At 39.4% G+C, this 20,816-nt stretch overlaps 1 protein-coding gene across 3 annotated transcripts in view; it reads right to left on the bottom strand.

Annotated features, from left to right (window-relative positions):
- Positions 1-20,816, bottom strand: part of LOC149246640 (pterin-4-alpha-carbinolamine dehydratase 2, mitochondrial-like) — a 158,883-nt gene that overhangs the window by 35,813 nt on the left and 102,254 nt on the right. For 2 of the 3 annotated variants that reach the window (XM_089457987.1, XM_089457986.1), the window contains exon 5: positions 8,352-8,420. The exons of the other annotated variant lie outside the window; for it this stretch is intronic. In XM_089457987.1, the coding sequence (XP_089314113.1) occupies positions 8,352-8,420 (69 nt within the window). The remainder of the gene's footprint in view (positions 1-8,351; positions 8,421-20,816) is intronic. 3 annotated transcript variants of the gene reach the window in all.

The raw sequence follows: 20,816 nt of genomic DNA, 5'->3' as shown, positions 1-20,816 counted from the left end.
CCAAACCTCTCTAATAGAAAATATAACCACTCCAAGATGTCCCAAATATTTTGCTTCCCTTCCTTTTAAAGACTTGATGGATGGCTCTCTGGCCTCCTAGAAGTATTTATTTTATTATTTTATTGCCATTCTAGAAGATTCTTCCCTTTATTTAAGTGACTTTTAATTTATTTTATTTAAGTCACTTTTCCCCTTCTGGTCTTTTTTCTCTAATCAAGCACTCTTCACCCTTTTAATTAATTAAGTGACTAATTAAAGTCACTTTTAATCCTAGGAAATGATTAATTGGCCACCATATTTTCTCCAGCCACTAGAAACCACTTCTCACCATCCCATCCTGTAGGTCTCTTCATTTTGGTTCCAATGAACTATTACACTAAGGTGTTTCTCCAAATATTTTGCTCCTAGCAACATCTTTAGTGTTTTTAATTAAAATATGTTGATTATAACCTCGTTTTACGGAAATTGTTAAATGCAGCGAAACCAAGAATGAGTTGTCTAAAACTGACCCTGACCCTAACGTTGGCCATCACACAACTTGGAAACCCATCCTAGTTGTATTATAAAGGAAACTAAAAATTGGGAACGTTACAAAAGGTACAAGAAGGCCAAAATTCTCCAAGAGAAGCAGAATTGTCACAAGTGACGATGATGAAATGAAATGATCCTCTCCTCTATTCATATGAAGAGAATGAGTTCTAATTATTAACCTACGAACTCCTAATAACAAGTAAAATCACAAAAACGCCTCGGGTTACAAGCCAACCCACTATCTTTAGACATAAATGCTAAAAAAAACCCATGTGTGAATTGTGAGGCCTCTAGGGATGACATCATCCATAAAATATGCTCCAAATGTCAAGCATTGATACTACAAGGTGCCAAGTGTGATGTAGTAGCATCTAAAAGTCATGATTTGATGATTGGCCCTCAAATCGTCATCAATAGTTCTCTGTGGTCCGAAAATCCAACTGGGGCACCATAAAGGGGTCTCCATGTGTCTCCAAATGCCCATAATGTCCATCTCTGCTCCAATGTTGAGGGATTTCTAGGTGCTACTAGCCCTTCGAAGTCTCTAAAGGTGAGACCATACTCATCTGAGCCCTAGATCAACTACCATCCCTCATATGGTGTTAAGGCCAGCCTAGGGGCACGTTGGATCCAAGTGCATCACCAAATGTAATGCAATGTGGCAAAACATCCTGAGTGCAAGAGGTACCCAATGTCATGTGTGATGTGCTACTGTTGCTCAGTGGCCCAAGGCTCTCAACGCTTCACCTATGAGTGTCAATATCTTCTCAGAAGGTCGGTATCTGTGGAGAAAATGCTCAGGACATGGACTGTGGAACCACCTGAAAATCACAATATAAAGTCTAGTTAAAGCAACCAATCATTAGGGACAATGATCATTACTGCATCTAGTTGAACTAAGCTTGTGAATGTAATGGGCTATTTAACACTTCAAATAAGGATTCCCTTCCAAAATTAGGGCCTTGAACTCGCAATGGTGTTTCCTCCCTAGGTAGGAGCGCCTAAAGGATAATTGTATGTGTTTCCATCCCCTAAGGGGAAGTAACATTTCCTCAGTCCACCCTTCAATTGATAGGCATTAGTAAATAATAATGATGACATGGAGGGCAAAAAGCTTCATGGCTAAGTGTCATGGCCAAAGGGACCAACATGATGGGGATCCACATCTTGACTGTATAGATGTGAGGAGGGAGCAATCATGGACACATGAGTTACCAACTCGACCTTTGTTTTTCTACCCCTCTTGTGTGCCTTTTACTTTTTCTCGATTTTTCTTTGTATTACTGCTCATAACTCAAAGGGTTAGAACTTGTGTTCAATGATATTGCAACTATATTACCCCTAAAGGATGAGTCATTTCATTGCTCATCAACGTTGGGACATGCAACAGTTCCCTTTATGATGTAAGGGAGCAACATGTGCTCAAAAACCAAGGGATGGCCATAACGAGTGAGGTAGAGCTCATGCTAGGCTTTTCCCACATGCTAATTTGTATGTCACGACCATCTTTTGCATTTTGATATTCATTATCTTGATTTTGTCTTGTGGCCATAATATCCTTTGTCCTTTTCTTTTAGCTACATCAACCTCCCAGGGCAAAGTTTTGGGCCCTACCTAGGTATGAGGATGTATGGGTGCCAAATCTCATAGAACCAATGGTCAATTGACCCGAAGAATGGAATTGAGATAAAGGCTTGTAATGCATAATGGAAAGTGAAAAGTATGGAATAGGGATAAACAAAACTATGTTATCTCAGTTAGGGCTTCCCAAGAAGTGCCCCCTATACCCATTGGGCCGTTAGGGGAAGTCCAACTGGACTAGGATCGAAAATTAACTGCCCATTTAAGGTGAGAGAATAAGATCATGGTCAAAACCCCTCCTTCTTCTAGTTCACCCCATAATCCACATCAAATGCCCAAATACAAACAAGCATAAGGACCCGATTACAAAATGAATAAAGTACCTTTTGAACGGAAGCTCACCTTCATCCATGTGCTTTTTACCGAATGGGTGAGAAGCATATGGATGATGCAAGTGGCAGAGATATAATGGCAGATCATCAACTAGTAGTGGTTGTCAAGGGCTATATGGCTAGCTGGCTGGATGTGAGGAATGAAAGAAAAAATTTCTCCTAAAGAAGTTACCTATTTTGGTGGGTAAAACAACCAACATTTTTTGTTAGTTTTTGTTAGTGCTTATGGTGGATGCATGTGAGGCCAGCGTTTTTTATATTATAGTTTTGCATCCACTAATGAACAAGAGGAGAGATTGCAACAAGTGCAAAACTATGCACTCTATGATCAATTAAGTACTTATAAAAATATAGAGCCTTGATTTGTAAAGAATTGGTGAAGAAAACTTGTTTAAAAAAGGCTGAGTAGAAAGGGTAAAGAGTCATTGATAAGGATGTCATCGACAAAGGCATTATTGACAAGGATACAATAAAAAAGAAAGGGAGTCGTTGACAAAGGCATCATAGACAATAACTTCATTAATAAAGGCATCATCAACAATGAAGTTTGTCAAAAATAGATTCATCAATAGGGATTTTTTTACAAAGGCTCTATCAACAAGGGGATCTTTCAACAAAAGGATTCATCCACAATGTCCTCATCAACAAACCACTCATTAACATCGAGAATTTCAAAATCTGTGGAACATTTGGTAGACAAAAAAATTGTTTACAAGCAAACAACAAAGTCAAAAACAATGAAGTCAATGACTCTTGAATGACATCGTGGATGACAACATAGGAAGACCTTATCTACAAAGTTTAGTAGACAAGAAGAACACTAGTACATGGTAGGGATGTAATTGGTTGGCACGCAGACCAGACGCAGTGGGGAAGACCAACTAAACTACAATTGTTCCTTGAAGACGCTGCATGATATGCATGGAGCTATCCAATAGAAAAACAGAAGGGAATGAGTGAGTTAGGGAAAGCAAATTAAATTCTCTCAACTTGCAGAAATAGAGGCTAAGAGAAGCTCTCTCATCATTCTTAGTGAGTGCCTATTTAAGGAAAATTTTAGAAGAATAAAAGGTTTTTTTTTTTGCTGCAAAGAGTTCAAAAGGAAGAGAAGACAAGTAAAGACAAGAATTCCAATCACCATCAAGATTCCACAATCAACACTGTAGTAGAACCAAGGGGAAAACTGATGCACAGAAGAAGACCAATGATGTGTTGTTCTAACAGGAAGAATTTGATAAACTTGTGTGCAAGCAAAGCAATACTAACATCATGTAAAACAGAAGAATAACAATACCACGTTCACACTATATTCACAAGAGTTACCTAGAAAACCTTAATTGAGAAAGCCAACCTAAGAGTTGCACCTCTATCATCTCATTGTATTAACTCGATGTAACAGCCCTGGTGAAAATTTCATGTAATAAAAGTTAACCAAGGCAAAATAAGACCATGGGTAAGGGACACTTATTCCAAGCTGCATGTTGGGCAAAGATATCTTAGTGGGAATCACTAGATGTGTTTTTGGCTAAAGGAAATTGGCAAAGGCATTACAAAGGAAAAAAAGGCATTTTTGGCACATTTATTTATGAAAATAAAGGAAAATAGGAGAAAAGGAAGGTGAAAGGTCACAGGTTGCATGTGAGGAGGAAATTGAGGAAAATAATGGAAATTGAAGAAAATAAAGGCCTTATTGATAAAAAGGCTTCTGAAGATCAGTTGGCAAGCTTGGTTAGTTCAGTTTTGGAGCTCTCTCATTATTCTCTCTCTCACACTCTTGGACACTTAATAGTTTTTTGGGAGCACTCTAGCTTTGGAGCAAGGACGAAAAAGCAAGCAAAAGGAAAGGAAGGAAAGCAAGGATCAAGCAAGAAAGAGCAGGATCAAGCAGCTTCAGCAGGAATACTTGCTGGTAACATATTGCATGTGTGATTTCATAGCTGGTTTTGACATGATTAGCTTTGCATGTTGCTGTATGGTTCTCTTGCTATCGGTGGCATGGTTTTGTCGGGTTATGACAGTGGTTTTTAGCCTAGCCTTGCCTTTTTCCAGATGCCATGGTGTGTTGGGATGTTGATCTCGGTTTTGAGCTTTGGAATTGTCGGGGTGGATTTCGGAATCTGGGGAAGAGGTGGTCTCAAGGTTCATTCACAAAGGCCTAGGAATCCCTTGATGGTTTTGGCGGGATACACTGTAAACCCTGAGAGAGGAGTCTCAGTTTAGGGCCTAGTGATCCCGTGTGGATTGAGGTAAAGCCTAAGAGATTGGTGTCTCAATTTAGCGCCTAGTGATCCAGGATTGGATTGTGGTAAAGCCTGAGAGACAAGGAGACGGAAAATTCCTCAAGGATAGTGAAGGATTTCGGATGGCGTTCCAAGTTCGGTTTGGTTTTGTGATCAGAGTATCGGTTTTGGTGTGATCAAGGATTAGTGAGGGTGGAGGTGGTTTAACCTATGGATTCCGTTGGTTGTTTTTGGATTGGTTTTTCCATGAGATCCCAGATTCATACTCGGAATGTAGCACAGGGGTGACTGGTTGAAAGAAAGATTTGGTTCAGCCATGTCTACGATCGGGTGCTACGTGGAAAACCCGAACCTGGTCAGATTTGCCTATGTTTAATGAAAGCTAAGTTCTCTTGCTTTTGTACTTATTAATGTGGATTTAATGGTTGATATCTCACTATTATTTTCATGATTTAATGTTGGTTATAAGCATGGTTATATGACTGGTTATTGTCATGGTTATTTCATGTATTTACTTGTAACTGAAATGATAATGGATGCAAGACCTAATTGATGTTATAACAGTTCAAGGGAGAAGGTGGTGATCCTTCTTGTCATGTATCGTAAGAGTTTCCAGTCATTCATGTCCTATCTTGTATCCTAAACCTGTAGATTGTATTGATGCCAAATGTTTAACAGAATGTCAGTCCCGATTGGGGATGTTCAAGCCTAATCCTAGAGGTAATTTTTGGTTTATTAGTCTTGTCATCATGTGTTTAATGGATTCTGGAAGCTATAGCAAGTTATGGGTAGTGGCCGGAATTCTGGGCTTGAAAAGTGTCTTAAATCCCGCGGACTCTGGCACAGGGCTGCTAGAAAGAGTCCCTGGACGCAAGCATGCAAGTTTGTGGGACCGTCTAAAGCTCTCTAAATACTAGCATGCCCATAGCATGGGAGCGTCCAAAGGTTTAATAGCTTAAAAACTCAGTGGGACCTAGGGGCATGATACATGTGCAGTTGGGATGGCCCCTGGGAGTGTTGTCTCTGATGTGGGAGGTATGTTTGATGGGTTTCCATCAATTCCACTTCCTTAAGGATACCTAGGAGGTTAAATCATATCATAGGAGCCTCTCGTCACATGTTTACACCAGTTGGCCGGTTACTTGGGTAGATATGGGAGGAGGGTGTTACACTCGACCATTCGCAATCCAATATTTAGGTATTTTGTAGCTTCAATCAACCCTATCCACAACCCACATTAGATCAAAACCCAATCCCTTAACCAAACTTAAATTACAATGGTCTGAAACCATTGGCCAAAAAAGCAAAATACAAACCTAAAAAAATTCCTCAAGGGGAGAATTAGGCCCCCAACCTTCGTTGGGATGTTGCAAAGTCTGCATACAAAGAATACAATACACATCCAACACAACAGAGATCCAAGAGCCACGAGCTAGGAAAAAAGGAGTTCAAAGTTTAATGCAAACTAGAACTCCAGAGACAACCAATACATGGATATGTTCCATAGGAGAAAAATACCGACATTGAAATCAAAGAACAAAGTTGTAAGGCAATACCTGTAAAATTATATAAAGCCTGGGAAACAAATTATGCACTATAAACTAATTCCTACAAGAAACTAAACAGCCTAAATTAAAAAACCTCTCAAAACAACACTTTGTAATAAATAATAAATATTAGAATGTATAAACACATACTGTAGAAAACAAAGAACAAAACTCAATAGCTGACTATCAAAACCTGTAACTATCTGTCATTAATTTTGAAATGAAACTCTATAACATGAAAGCACTAAATTGCTAATGGTTGAACATAAAAACTCTATTACGGATCCAGAACCTACCTTTCTTTTATAGAGATGAAGGAAGCCATACTAGACTTTTCAAAATTAGATATAATTCCTATATCTATGGATCTGCACGAGGATGAGGTAGTGCACTCCAAGGAAAGAGTTCAAATTCCCTTGGGATATATGCCCCAACTGAAAGACAAACACCAAAACAGAAAAATTGCTAGAAATAAGACTCAACTTAGCATGCTATCTACTTTAACTGGAGATTAAGGATAAGGATAACCTTATCCTGTCCTTGTCCTATTTAAAGCTTGCACATGCATGCATGCATGCACCCTAACTGTTAGAAGGCAAATTTAGTGTTGTGCCCTCTGGTCGTCTTATTGTTGTGCCATCATCTACCTATCAGATTTGTTACTATTGTAATAGAAGAAGCAAAGATTTGTTGTACATGCTCTACCCCATAGAAGACTATTCAAGGTACACACCCTAACACTTCATCTTACTGAGGAAAGTATTCTACACCACAACAAGCTAGTCTTGACCATCTCAAACTTCCCATTTGCAAGGGTCTTAGTCAAAATATCAGCAACTCACTGATCTATTGGAATGTGCTATAGAACCACAACTCCCTTTAGAACCCTGTGACCCTGTCTCTAATGTAGTGGTATTAGATCTCAATATGCTTGGATCAAACATGAAAACAAGAAACAAAACACCATTCATGTTAACTACATCAGTATAACATGGAAAAGTAGAATGTTCAAGGACCAAGGAGCCCCAAGCATACTTCTGATTGTTGAATGAAACCTATTGCAGCAAGTAAAACAGCTAATTTTCCAATATGTAGAAATAAAGTCTGAAGACAAATGTTAACTGCTTCACTTTGGTGTCAATATATTTTAGAATGAGTTTGAGTTCTGCTAGAATTTGAAATCTGACATTGAGGCATGCACCTTTTGGGACACTGATCTGTGATCCTTGAATATACACTCCTATGAAAATGCAGTGATTATGGCAGAGGAGAATCCTTTACGTAACAATGATAAGGCACTTTACCCTCCAACCAATTGAAGCTTTCTTTCTTGACTTGAAGCCGTATAATGCCAGCATTATAAGTCACTCCCATTTATCCTATAATGATTGTATGCATTCACAAGGGATGAATTACTCCAAAGTGAAGCATTTTGTCATTTTTATGCAGATTGTTTAGTTGGGACTAGCTATAAGAAAACCAAAGATAACATTACACTCGGTGTTTCTTCTTCTCCTCGAACCATGAAGAATGAGTTTTGAATGGTTTTAAGTCTCTGTTTGATCTTTTAATGGGTATTTTGCATCCAAAAACTGAGAACCCTTTGTAAACTGCAACCTTCCTCAAGAATTGTTCGCCATCATTAGAAGAACATTACCCTCAATGAGGAGTTCCAGACATATATCCAGGTTCATTGACATTTCCAATTACATGAAAACAGGATTGATCTATAAGAAGCAGTGTTGATAATATCGGTATCGGGAAAATATCGGCGAGGGTCTAGAAAATATCTTATCGGCAATATCGGCGAAAATATCGGCAAAATATCGGCAAATATCGGCAAGCATAAAAAATAATTTTTTCAAATTTTTAAATATAGCCGATATTTTGCCGATATTTTCAAAATATCGCGATATTTTGCCGATATTTTCCGATATTTTGAAAATATCGCGATATTTTCTCAGCGATATATCGTTTTGCCGAAAATATCGCGATATTTCCGAATATCGCCGATATTATCAACAGTGATCAGAAGCATTGTAAGAGACTTGAAACCCTACCAATTGAATGTGTCCATATGTCTATACTTGCATTATTCCAATTGACAAGATGAAGATCGGGATGATGACCTGCAAATATGTTTAGAAAAGCTTATAAGCCACAGGTAATAATTAATCCATCACATATCACTAATGCCAAATTCCCCATATAAACATCCAAACAAGTAATTCGTACAAAATTTAGACAAGACTTAGTTATAATTTTAGATCATTAAGAAGCATTTGCATGTTTTGTTCAACTTCATATAATACAACCTCTTGGGTGACAAGATTTTTAAATCAATTCAATACTTCTACATATACACAATGCATACCTAATATACATATATCTCAATATAAATACTGAACATGTTTGTAACAACCTTACCTTCATGCAGTGCCATGGCTATCTCATATTGGATCATTACTACATTTGGTTAGACATTAATTATAGCTAAAGCCATCATTTATTTTGATACTAGATTATGGTTAAGCATGACCTAATCAACCTTCATATGTAGGCTCATTAACCCTCTTGGTGAGAGCACCCAAATTATGTAGACCCATAACCCCTCTTGGGAAGACACCCTTCTTGAATTGTGTTAAAAATTTAAATACACAACTACAGCATCATTTGTAAATAATAATTTCTAATTACTGAGCTAAGGCTATCTAATACAAATGTTTTTGCAAACTCTTGTGGTTGGCATATTTTATTTTTGATGTGCATTTGTGCATCTCATGTATATAACAATCAAGCTTGGGCATCTCTCTCCCTCAAATGCACCTTTAATTCATCCCTAATTCACTTCTTCAATGCAGGGTTTTCCTCTTTTTACTGTGTTAAATATCTAATACCAGCGAAATTTATTTTCTCATGGCAATTTAATTAATCCCCAGTTTATTATTTATTTACCCAAAATTAATCCCTAGTTTATTATTTATTGACCTAAATAATAATCGAATCATTGAAAAATAAAATCATTAGTATCTTTAACTTCTAGAATTAAAAATATGCAGCGGAAATAAGCCAAAGAGATCAATCACACATGAAAAGATTAATTAACCCACAAACAATTCTCTATCATTTCATTTTCTGGAAAATTTGGGTTTTTCGACCCACATCTACTCCTGAAGTGTGCTCCAAACGGGAGTGCATCAGGAGCGACCCGAGGAACATGTTCTCGCAAAAAAAAAAAATAAAAAAAATAAAAATAAATAATAAAAATAAAAATAAAAATAAAAAATAAAAACTAAAATAAAATAAAAAATTGTTCCCTAGCTTTCTTCGTAAAAAAAAATTCACAAAGATGTTCCAAGCACAAATTTTTTTCAAATAAATGAGATTTTTTTAGCGGGGTAGCCTAATATTCAAGCCTATGGCCCTAGTATCTATATGCAATTCATGGTAAGGTTAAATTCTTTAAGTAAAAGGATTACTTAAATTTTTAACATTACCACGAAATGACTTGGGATGTTTGAGAGTGGTTCAGACCTCATTGGATTTCATATCGAGAAATTAGAATTTTAAACCTCACTCAAAATCCAGAAGAGTTATCAGTTTTTTCAGGATTTTAGGATTGGGGGGATTACAATGTTTCCACTGGATTTGTCATGTACTAGGGTATGGAACTTGTATTTAATCAAGAGCACCAGGTCCTCTATGTACCTTGATTTAGTGACATTCATTCTCGAACCGCCAGGTTTTCTGCATCATGCCAGCTCAACAACATATCACACATATCAAGCAACACAAACATATCATTGCACTTAGATATAACTTGTACACCTTGCTCCTTTTCCATCAATGAGAACAATGCCAATAGATAAGACCCACACAAATTTATTAATTTTTCTTCAATATGAAGTCAATATTTAATCAATCATCAAACATCTCATTTTGGGGCACTTTGACCACACAACGGGCCTCCAACTTTGACTAGGCATATCTCCTCAGCTGTGGGGAGTAATGTGGCATGCCACCTATCGTTGGAATCATCATGACAAGAACAATCAAATGTTGGTGGTCTTGCTTGCAAAAACACAGATCTTCCCTGTCATTTTCCTCATCAAAAGTGGGGCTTCTTCTGGCTGCTACTTGGATTGACATCAATGTCAACCAAATTCCAACATTTAGTGGTGTTAAACCACAAGGGAGGCTTCCGTATGAGGATCACCTAAAGAATATTCAATAAGAATGGTTCAAAGTGATAGATGCAAAGCTTGGATGGATGGGATAATCTTCATAAAAGTTCCAGCACTCTATCTGTAGACCACTAAACTAAATTATAGGGTTGTTACAAGTTAGAGCTTTGTACTCAAAAGGATCTTAGCTCAAGCAGGTTTGGTGCAATTTGTTTTCCCAACTACATGGATTCAAGTCTCTAGAGACATGTTGAAACTGGCCTATTTGTGGCGTTTATGAAATAGTTATATCTGGTGTAATAGTGGCAGTCGATATTTCGAAGTTACTGTTTCTCCAAAAATTCTCGTTCTAGTTAAATAAAAAAATAAAAAAATTTAGAGCTTTGCAGATTTTCAATGATGGGATATACAATGCCATATAACAATCGAAAGAAAAGTATTACAAAGGAAAATCAATAAAGGATCAAGAATTTCAATTAGATATGATGGATTTAGTGTTTCCAATAGGGTTTTCATCACTGAAACATGCATAAAACAGAAATAGAAAGATGGCATCAACCCTAGAAATAGGTTTTAAATGTAACATGCAATAAATGCTAGATTTTTTGCGTTTCGACAATTTTTTAATGTATTTCCCATTTAGATAACAATGACACATCAAAGGAAAATACACTTTTAGCAATATTTCAAATAATCTCTAACCCTAGATATCTAAAATTTAAGAGAGAAGAAAGAAAATTTAATGAAAATAGAGAGTTTGATCAACACCACTTAGACTAGTGCCTTGTTCTAATTGGCAAAAGGAGTCTTGTACGGCAGATTCAATGAGGAAGGCCTTTTTGAATAGGGCGAGATGGCAAGGGCATCTACTTACAAACCCTAGTGGCTTTCTTTTTAGGGATATTTTAAATGTAAGAAATACACTGTTAGCTTTTATAACTTGACAGATACTTTATAAAGTGACTTTATAAAGTTGAGAAGTGTACCTTTTTATTTAAGGACTTAAAACTGAATTTTTATAAAGTGAGTGTGGCTTTATAAAGTCAAGTCATTTAAGTGATTTAAGTTGGCCCAATGTGAGAATAAGTCATGACCATTGATCTTGAGATGGTGAGATCTAATCTCAGTCATCGAGATCTAGGGTTAGGGACTTTGGTCATTAAAGAGAAATAAAAGGTGAAAGGGAAAGTGAAGAGGCACACTATTCTTCATGACATTAGGAAAAGAGGAGGAAGTGAGCCAAGAGAGAAGTTTAGCAAAGAAGGGAAAAGTACAGCAGAGACAGCAGTAAAGACAACAGCCCGGCGGCACAAATTCCAAGGCAGAGAACAGGCATGGAATTTGAGGCAAGGATAGTGAGACATACAAGGCAGTTGGGCCGCATTAAATGCTATCAAGTGGGCTGCATAATGAAATCCAAGGTTGTTTAGGCATGAATCCCATGGAGGGACTGCGCATTTATTGAGCTGAAAATGTAGACAAATCGAGGGTGGCTAAGCGTTGTTTTTATGGTTGTTAAAGCTCAAATTTTAAGGCAACCTGTGGACATAAATTTCTAAGGGCAAGTTGCATGTGGGTACAATTTTCTGAGCGTGAAGGGCACAAAATTCAAGGCAACCAGTACAGGAATTTAAGGAATAGCTACAATACTTTCTCCAGGAAAATTTTGGGCACAAATTCCAAGGGAGATAAGTTGATTTAATTGTTGTTATTTAATGTTGCAAAATTCTCTTGATAAGAAATAAAATCTCTCTCTCTCTCTCTCACTGGCTTTCCCTTCAGGGTTTTCTAGGGGCATTGCCCAGAATACTTGTGTCAAACATGTGATGCTTACTGTTTATTTCCACTGCTAAAGATCAAATTTTAGTCAATTGTATTTCAGCTCATAAAAATCAAATTGTATGTGTTCAAGTTCAAATGCATTATATGGGGAAGTTTTTATTGGAGACAAAAATCAGAGTTTGACTAAGTGTTTGACAAAAGTCCTACAAGCGAAAATCAGCTTGTAGGTGCTTTTCGAACATTGTAACAAAGTCGGGAGTCTTAGGGAAACTGTGCAGATTTTGACACAGCAGTATTGCAGGGATTGCATGAGCGTTTTGCTAGGAAAATGTTAAGGGAAAAGGCAAAGTTAAGGTAAAGGGAAGCGGGGGATTTGCTTTTGAGAAGAACATGAGCATGTGAAATGCTTTGCAAGTCACAAGACTGGTCACTATGCAAGCCAATGTCCATACAAGAAGAAGAAGAAAGTGGTACAAGTAGCAACAGTAGTAGCATCAACTAAGATTGATGACTTTGCAAAGAAATCTGAGAAAGAGTTTTCTCTTATCACCTGTATTTTGGACAATAGTATTGTTGTGTATGAGGGCAGTGAGTTATGGCTAGTGGAAAATAGAGCATCCAGTCACATGACGGGGATGAGGTCAGTGTTCCGCAATATTTCAAAGACAGGCTCAGACTTCCATATGAGTTATGGAGCTAGCACCGCACATGCAGTGAAGGGGGTTAGATGTGTCAGATTCCAACTAGAGTCACGAGAATTTCTATAGGTAACAACGATGTTGATTGTTCCAAGACTGATGGCACACTCGCTCTCGGTATCAGCATTGGAGGATGATGGATATAGCATTTTTTACGGAATGGACAGGTGCTTCTATTTTCAAAGGGAGCAACCTTGGATGTAGTACCAATGCTTGGCATCAAACAGGGGCAGTCATACAGGTTGTCGAGATAGCCTATGGGTGGATCCGAGGGGATCTTGGATTCAAGATCAGTGGCAATTACTAAGAACGGACAATTGACTAGGATAAGCGATTCTTCCAATACTGTCAGGAGACTCAGTTCGTATGACATGGCATTGAGAGATGTTGAGGAGTGTGGTAGGACTCCTTGGAGCATGGTTGGCTCTAGTAGGCTCTCAACTCAGGTTTCAGGATAGGTAGCAGGACAAGCTTCAGGTTCAGAGGGAGCTGCTACAGATGATAAGATGGGATTGAAGACAGATTCAAGTTGTGGAGGAACCAGAAGTACCTCCCTCGGTAAGGGAGAGTTATCAGTTTTTATAGCTCGAGAGGTACTTCTGCATTGAAAGTGCCTAGCATGCAAAAGTGACCAAGCATATTTCACTCTCTAGGAACTTTAGTTTATAAAGTGATTTTATAAAGTTGAGAAGTGTACATTTTTATTTAATGGCTAAAAAGTGACTTTTTATAAAGTGAGTGACTTTATAAAGTTAGGCCACTTAAGTGATTTAAGTGGGCCCAATGTGAGATTAATTCATGACCATTGATCTTGAAATAGTGAGATTTAATCTCAACCATTGAGATCTAGGGTTAGGGATTTTGGTTATTAAAGAGAAATAAAAGGAGAAAGGGAGAGTGAAGAGGCACATTATTCTTCATGAGATTTGGAGAAGAAGAAGAGAGCCAAGGGAGAAGTTTAGCAGAAAAGGAAAAAGTACAACACGAACAGTTGTAAAGACAACAGCCATGCAGAATGAATTTCAAGGCAAAGAACAAGCACGAAATTTGAGGAAAGGATAGCAGGAATTCTGAGGCAATTGGGTTGCATTAAATGCTATCAAGTGGGCCACATTTATTGCAGAGAGACTTTATAAAGTTAGGCCACTTAAGTGATTTAAGTGGGCCCAATGTGAGATTAAATCATGACCATTGATCTTGAAATGTTGAGATTTAATCTCAACCATTGAGATCTAGAGTTAGGGATTTTGGTTATTAAAGTGAAATAAAAGGAGAAAGGGAGAGTGAAGAGGCACATTATTCTTCATGAGATTTGGAGAACAAGAGGAAGAGAGCCAAGGGAGAAGTTTAGCAGAGAAGGGAAAAGTACAACACGGACAGTTGTAAAGACAACAGCCATGCAGAATGAATTCCAAGGTAAGAACAGGCATGGAATTCGAGGGAAGGATAGCAGGAATTCTGAGGCAATTGGGCTGCATTAAATGCTATCAAGTGGGCCACATTTATTGCAGAGAGAAGGCACAAAATCCAAGGTCGTTTAGGTGTTAATTCCAAGGAGAGACTACACATTTATTGTGCTGAAAGTGCACATAATTCAAGGGTGGTTGAGCATTGTTTTTGAGGCCATTAGAGCTTGAATTTTGAGGCAATCAGAGGCTAGAATTTCGAGGGGCCTGTGGGCACAAATTTCTAGGGGCAAGCTATGTGTGGGTATGATTTTGTAAGTGTGAAGGGTACGAAAGTCAAGGCAGCTATTCCAAGATTTCAAGGAACAACTACAACACTTTCACCAAGGAAATTTTGGGCACAAATTCTACAAGAGATAAGCTGATTTAATTGATGTTATTTAATGCTGTAAAATTCTCTTATAAGAAATAAAAACTCTCTTTGTCACTGGTTTTCCCTTCGAGGTTTTTCCAGGTACATTACCCAAAATACTTGTGTCAAATGTGTGATGCTTACTGTTTATTTCTACAACTAAAGATCAGATTTTAGTCATTTGTATTTCTGCTCATAAAAATCAGATTGTATGTGTTTAAGCTTAAATGTATTATTTGGGAAAGTTTTTAATGGAGACAGAAATCAAAGTTTGACCAAGTGTTTGAAAAAAGTCCTACAAAGGAAAATCAACTTGTAGGTGGGTTTTCAACATGCACAACTCAGAGTTCTCCTAAAGGATTCATGGAAAACAATTTTCAATACCATACAGAAGTAAGATTTCTAGATAAATTTAACAATTTTAACAATGGCACATGTAGAAACCCTACTTCAAACAATATCGCATGAAAAATATGGAAAATATGCAACAAACTTACAAATTTTCACAAGAATCACTTTAATCAACCCTAGGAAACCAACTTCAAGCAATATTCCCTCTCCAAGAGCAAATCACACCAAGACAACGAACTAATGCGCACTCCCAAAGAGAGGAGAGTGTGTTGAGTGAATGACGATGAAAATGAAATGAGAGCTCCCTCTATTTATACGAGGGAAAACAAGTCATTTTCATAATTTTACAAGAAAAACTGATCCGGATTTAAACAGGAACGCAACAAATTACAGTGATAACCATAAACACAGAAATGCAGCGGAAATAATACTTCATTTCATTAATGTAAAATACTGAAATATGCTTACAAACAACAATGGAAATAAACCAGCTAGGGCGATGGTAGCTTCTCTCTGAGAAAAGATGTGGTGGCTACATGCCTCTGAACTGTGTTACAATGAGGCTCGAAGGCCTATTTATTGTTGAGAAATAATGGAAAACCCTAAACATCCAAAAACCTAACCCTAAAACATGAAACGCCAAACTGTGGGCCCCGTTTGGGTAAATTGGTACATCAACTTCCCGGTGTCGTAACTTTGGCATACGATCTCCATTTGACGCGCACAATATCTCGTTAGAAAGATTTATCCGAGAACTACAACTTTGGGAAGAGCAACATCGGTCCATGGACCTCAGTTTTCCCAAAAAACGTCGTTTAGGGCCTCAAAACAGCTCCGGAAGTTCAGGTCCCAAAAAACTGCTAAAAATAGTAAACTGTGCTACAATTAAGGAAACTGAAAAGCTGAAAGAAACAATGGTGGGGGTCCAAGTGGACTTGGCAGGTGGCCACCAATATCCACCTCGATCATCCCTCCCCCCTTAGGAAGCAATGGTCCCCATTAGGTTGAGTTCCTCCATAAGATGAGGAAACTTCTGCTGAACTTGGTCCCTAATGAGCCACTTGCCCTGGTGAAGGAGTTGCCCTGCTTTGACAACTCAATACAATTGGATATTCTGCTGGCGAGTGTGCTTGATCTGTGTGTCCATGATCCGATCAGTTGCAGCTTGTTCCATGCAATCTGGATTTGGCCTAATTCTGAGTCGCTTTTGTAGAGAAGTGGCCAATCAAAAGTCTCATGCCCACAAGAGTTGAGCACGGTGGTTAACACCATGTTCGGTGGTCGACTAAGGCAATCTGCAACATTATTGGTGCTGCCTTTCTTATACTTGATATTCAAATGGAACTATTGCAGCTATGTGGACCACTTCTGATGGCAATCATTCTGCAATTTCCCTTGGATCTGTATGAACTGCAGGGGTCGGTGGTCTGTGTGGATGACCGTTTCCTTCACCAAAATGTAATGCTTCCATTGTCGGTAGGCCTGCACAATGGAATACATCTCTTTGTCATAAGTGGGATACTTCTGGACTGTGTCTGAAAGTGTCTCACTGTGATATTCCACTGGATGCCCATGTTGAGTAAGGACTGCACCAATAGCATAGTCAGAGGTATCTGTCTCGACCTCAAATGGTTGTTGCAAGTCTGGTAATGCGAGCGCTGGTGTCATGCAAAGGCGATCTTTCAACTCTGTGAATGCCTTCTGTTGAGATTCAGACCAAAAGAATTTTGCTTTCGCTCCTCCCTTGGTGAGTTGACTCAAGGGCCAAGTGATATGAGAAAATCCTAACACGAACCTACGGTAGAAGTTGGCAAGACTTAGAAAGCTGCAGAGCTCTGCCAGAGTGGTTGGAGATGGCCAATCCCGAATGACTTGGATCTTAGTTGGATCCACATGCACCCCCTGTTCATCAATAATGTATCCCAGATACTGAACCTGGGTCATGCCAAAAGTGCATTTCTCCAAATTGGCACATAACTTGTGTTGTCGTAGTGTTTGGAGAACCTGCCGAATGTGGTGGAGGTGCTCTTCCCAACTCTGACTGAAGATCAGGATATCATCCAAGTATACCACTACAAATGAGTTGGTGAATGGCCGCAAGATGTCATCCATTAGTCTAATGAAGGTTGCAGGAGCATTCGTCAATCCGAAAGGCATAACCAACCATTTGAAAAAGCCCTCCTTGGCTTTGAAGGCAGTCTTCCACACATCGGAGGGTTCGATTGGTACCTAGTGATATCCTGACTTCAAATCGATCTTGCTGAAATATTTTGCCCCCTCCAATTGGTCCAAGAGGTCATCAATCCGTGGGATCGGGTACCTATTACGAACAGTGATCTTGTTCAGCGCCCGATAGTCAATACAGAGTCTCCAAGTCCCATCCTTCTTCTGTACCAACACGATCGGGCTCCACAGGGCGATGAACTCGGACGGATGTGACCTTTTTGCAGCAGCTCCTGAATCTGCCTCTTGATTTCAACGTTCTCTAGAACGGATCGCCGATAGATTGGTCCATTGCGCAGCGGCGCACCTGCGGTCAAATCGATGGAGTGCTTGACCTGACAGTGCAGAGGAACCCTTGCGGGGGAGGTGAAGATGTCCTCGTACTCCTCCACGACCTTGTCCATCTGTAGTTGTCGTGCGGAGGGGCCCTGTCTGGAGGTCGTGGCCACTGTCTTCTTCTTTCCTTGAGGGCGTATCATCAGGAAAACAAATTTCCCGGTTTTGGAAATGAGCTTACTGCATTGTTTTGCAGTAACCTAAGAGATGGTGGTATGCGGTGCTATCTTCAGTATCCTGTACAACTTATTTCCCAGAGTAACAATAATAGCATGGTGATCCGGATTTAAACAAGAATGCAACAAATTACAGAGATAACCATAAACACAGAGATGCAGCGGAAATAATACTTCATTTCATTAATGTAAAATACTGAAATATGCTTACAAACAGAAATGGAAATAAACCAGCTAGGGCAATGGTAGCTTATCTCTGAGAAGAGATGTGACGGCTACATGCCTCTGAACTGTGTTACAATGAGGCTCGAAGGCCTATTTATTGTTGAGAAACAATGGAAAACCCTTAACATCCCAAAACCTAACCCTAGAAGATGAAACGCCAAATTGTAGGCCCCGTTTTGGGTAAGTTGGTACATCAACTTCCCGGGGTCGTATCTTTGGCACCCGATCTCCATTTGACGCGTACAATACCTCGTTAGAAAGATCTATCCAAGAACTATAACTTTGGGAAGAGCAATCGAACTGATGTTGCTCCCAGATTTCCCAAAAAACGTCGTTTAGGGCCTCAAAACGGCTCCGGAAGTTCAGGACCCGAAAAACTGCTAAAAATAGTAAATTGTGCTACAATTACGGAAACTGAAAAACTGAAAGAGACAGTCGTGGGGGTCCAAATGGGATAGGTGGGTGGCCACCAACATCCACCTGGATCACACAGGACCTTGATTCACAGCATGTCGCTTCCACAAGTATGGTTGTCCTAATAATACATCACAAACTTCAAGGGGAGCAATGTCACACAATACCTCATTCGTGAAGGGCTTGATGTTGTATGGAAAGCGACACTACTGGCTCACACGAAGATCCCGCACTTGGTGAAGCCACCCAATGGTGTACGGTTGTGGATGCATTGTGGTCGGTAAGCCCAGCCGCTTCACGACCTCTGTCGAAATGAGGTACTTTTGGCTCCCGCTATCGACAATGACCTGAAGCGGGGAACCCTTTACCCACATCCTGGAGTGGAAGAGACGCTCCTCCTCCTCTCAATCTTCGGGTTCCTCCTTCTGGATCTTCGTGGTGGCAACAGTGGCATTGGGCTCCGCATCGATAATCTGCTTCCCTTTGTCATTCCCCTTGTCGGGTTCTGACTCAGAGTCAGAACATGCATCTGATTCTGAAACCTTTAGCTCAGCCACCAGTGACTTCTTGGCCCGACACTCACTTGTGTTGTGAGTGGAGCTCTTATGGAACTCACACCACTTTCCCATGTCCTTTTTCGGCTTCACGACGCAGTTGCAGCTTTGGCGAGTTGTCTTGGGCCGCCCCGCCTTGGCTTTGTCCTTTGTTCTGCGGTTTGGGGGCACCTTTCCCTTGCTTCGGATTCGCAGATCCAAAGTCTCGCTTCTTCTGTTTAAACTTTTTCTCGACCTTGACGGCATATCGGTATGCCATGCCGAGCGAGGGGATGTTCAGGAATTCTATTTCTTCCTAGATGTACTTGTGCAGGTAGCCGCAGTATTTGAGTACCAAATGCTGCTCTGAATCCTTGATACCCAACTTTGTGCGAAGGGTATGGAAAATATTGGTAAACTCCAGCACGTCTTGGTCCCTTCCCTACTGTAGCGTGGTCCACTTCATGTATTGATCCTTATAGCTACCGATAAGGTAGTACTGCTCCTTGATGGCATCCCGAAATGAACCCCAAGTGGGTTCGGCTGAAAATAGTGAGCCTGTACTTTCATCCTTCTGCTCGCAGTAAGTTTCCCACCAGTCCTTGACGTGGGGGGCTGCTTTGAGAAGAGCAAAAATAATCTTTTCCCAACTGGAAAATCATGAACAGAAAAATAACCCTCTAGCAGATTTAACCATTTATGGACGACATCCGCGTCTATCTGACCCTCAAATATGGGGATTTCAAAATTAACTTGTACCTTAAACGGTGTGGCGTTTCCAGAGTAGCTGTTGGAAGCCTATGCGTCGCCCCTGGGTAGCCACTGAAGGATCTGGGCAAAGCTATCCATCATCGCGTTCCTTTGTCGCTTGAGGGATTCTTCGAGCAAGATTTTGATAGGATCTCCTGCCCCCTCGTATTTCTTTTCATCCGCCATGGGAGGCCGTCGAGATTTTCAAGGCTGGTCTTGCAAAGGTTCGACCAGTTCAAGCCCTAACCAATGTTGCACGAAGCGGGAGCGAAGCGGAAGCGCGGAAGCGGAAGCGGGAGCGCGGAAGCGTCATTTTCCAAAAATCTAGGAAGCGAAGCGTCCGCGGAAGCGTCTGCTATATATATATATATATATATATATATATATATATATATATATATATATATATATTTTTATATTTTTTTTGCATTTATACTGAAAACAAACATCCCAAATACCAAATTAATTGTAGAAGACATGAAAACATGCATATTTTTGCATAAATCAAGATAGATATGGCATCCATGATTCCATTGTAGTTACTAGTATGTACAACAATCATCTATATTCTAGCTATTACAAACATACATCAAATTTTTAAGCATATTATAAAACATAAAACATTTAAGCATATTATAAAACATAAAACATAGAGCATATTATGATTTATCTAGCAAGTGAGCAACTGTCAACATTTGTCATGTCCAAAATTCAAATAATAATGTTTACAAAATATGTCACTTGGTCACCGCCAAGCCAAAAAGGTTCAAAATTCAAATTCACAAGTCTACAAGTCTAATGAGTAATCTATGACAAAAAGTAGTAGATTGTGAATATATCTACTAATCTCTCCTCCTTCCACCACGAATAGAACGTGGTGGCAATGAAGAAGATGGTGCCTGTGTAAGTCGTGGCACTGAAACTGATGAAGAAGAACCCCCTGCTGTTGGTGTTGAACCATGGAACCTAGGAACCAAGGGACCAGATGGGGGTGGGGGTGGTGGCATATCAACACGGTCATCATCATCCTAGAAT

This window comes from Pinus tabuliformis, chromosome 7 (assembly GCF_031772625.1).
Source record: "Pinus tabuliformis cultivar Carrire ecotype Pingquan chromosome 7, CPIR1, whole genome shotgun sequence".
Classification (NCBI taxonomy): domain Eukaryota; kingdom Viridiplantae; phylum Streptophyta; class Pinopsida; order Pinales; family Pinaceae; genus Pinus; species Pinus tabuliformis.
This window is presented reverse-complemented; position numbering and strand designations above follow the sequence as displayed.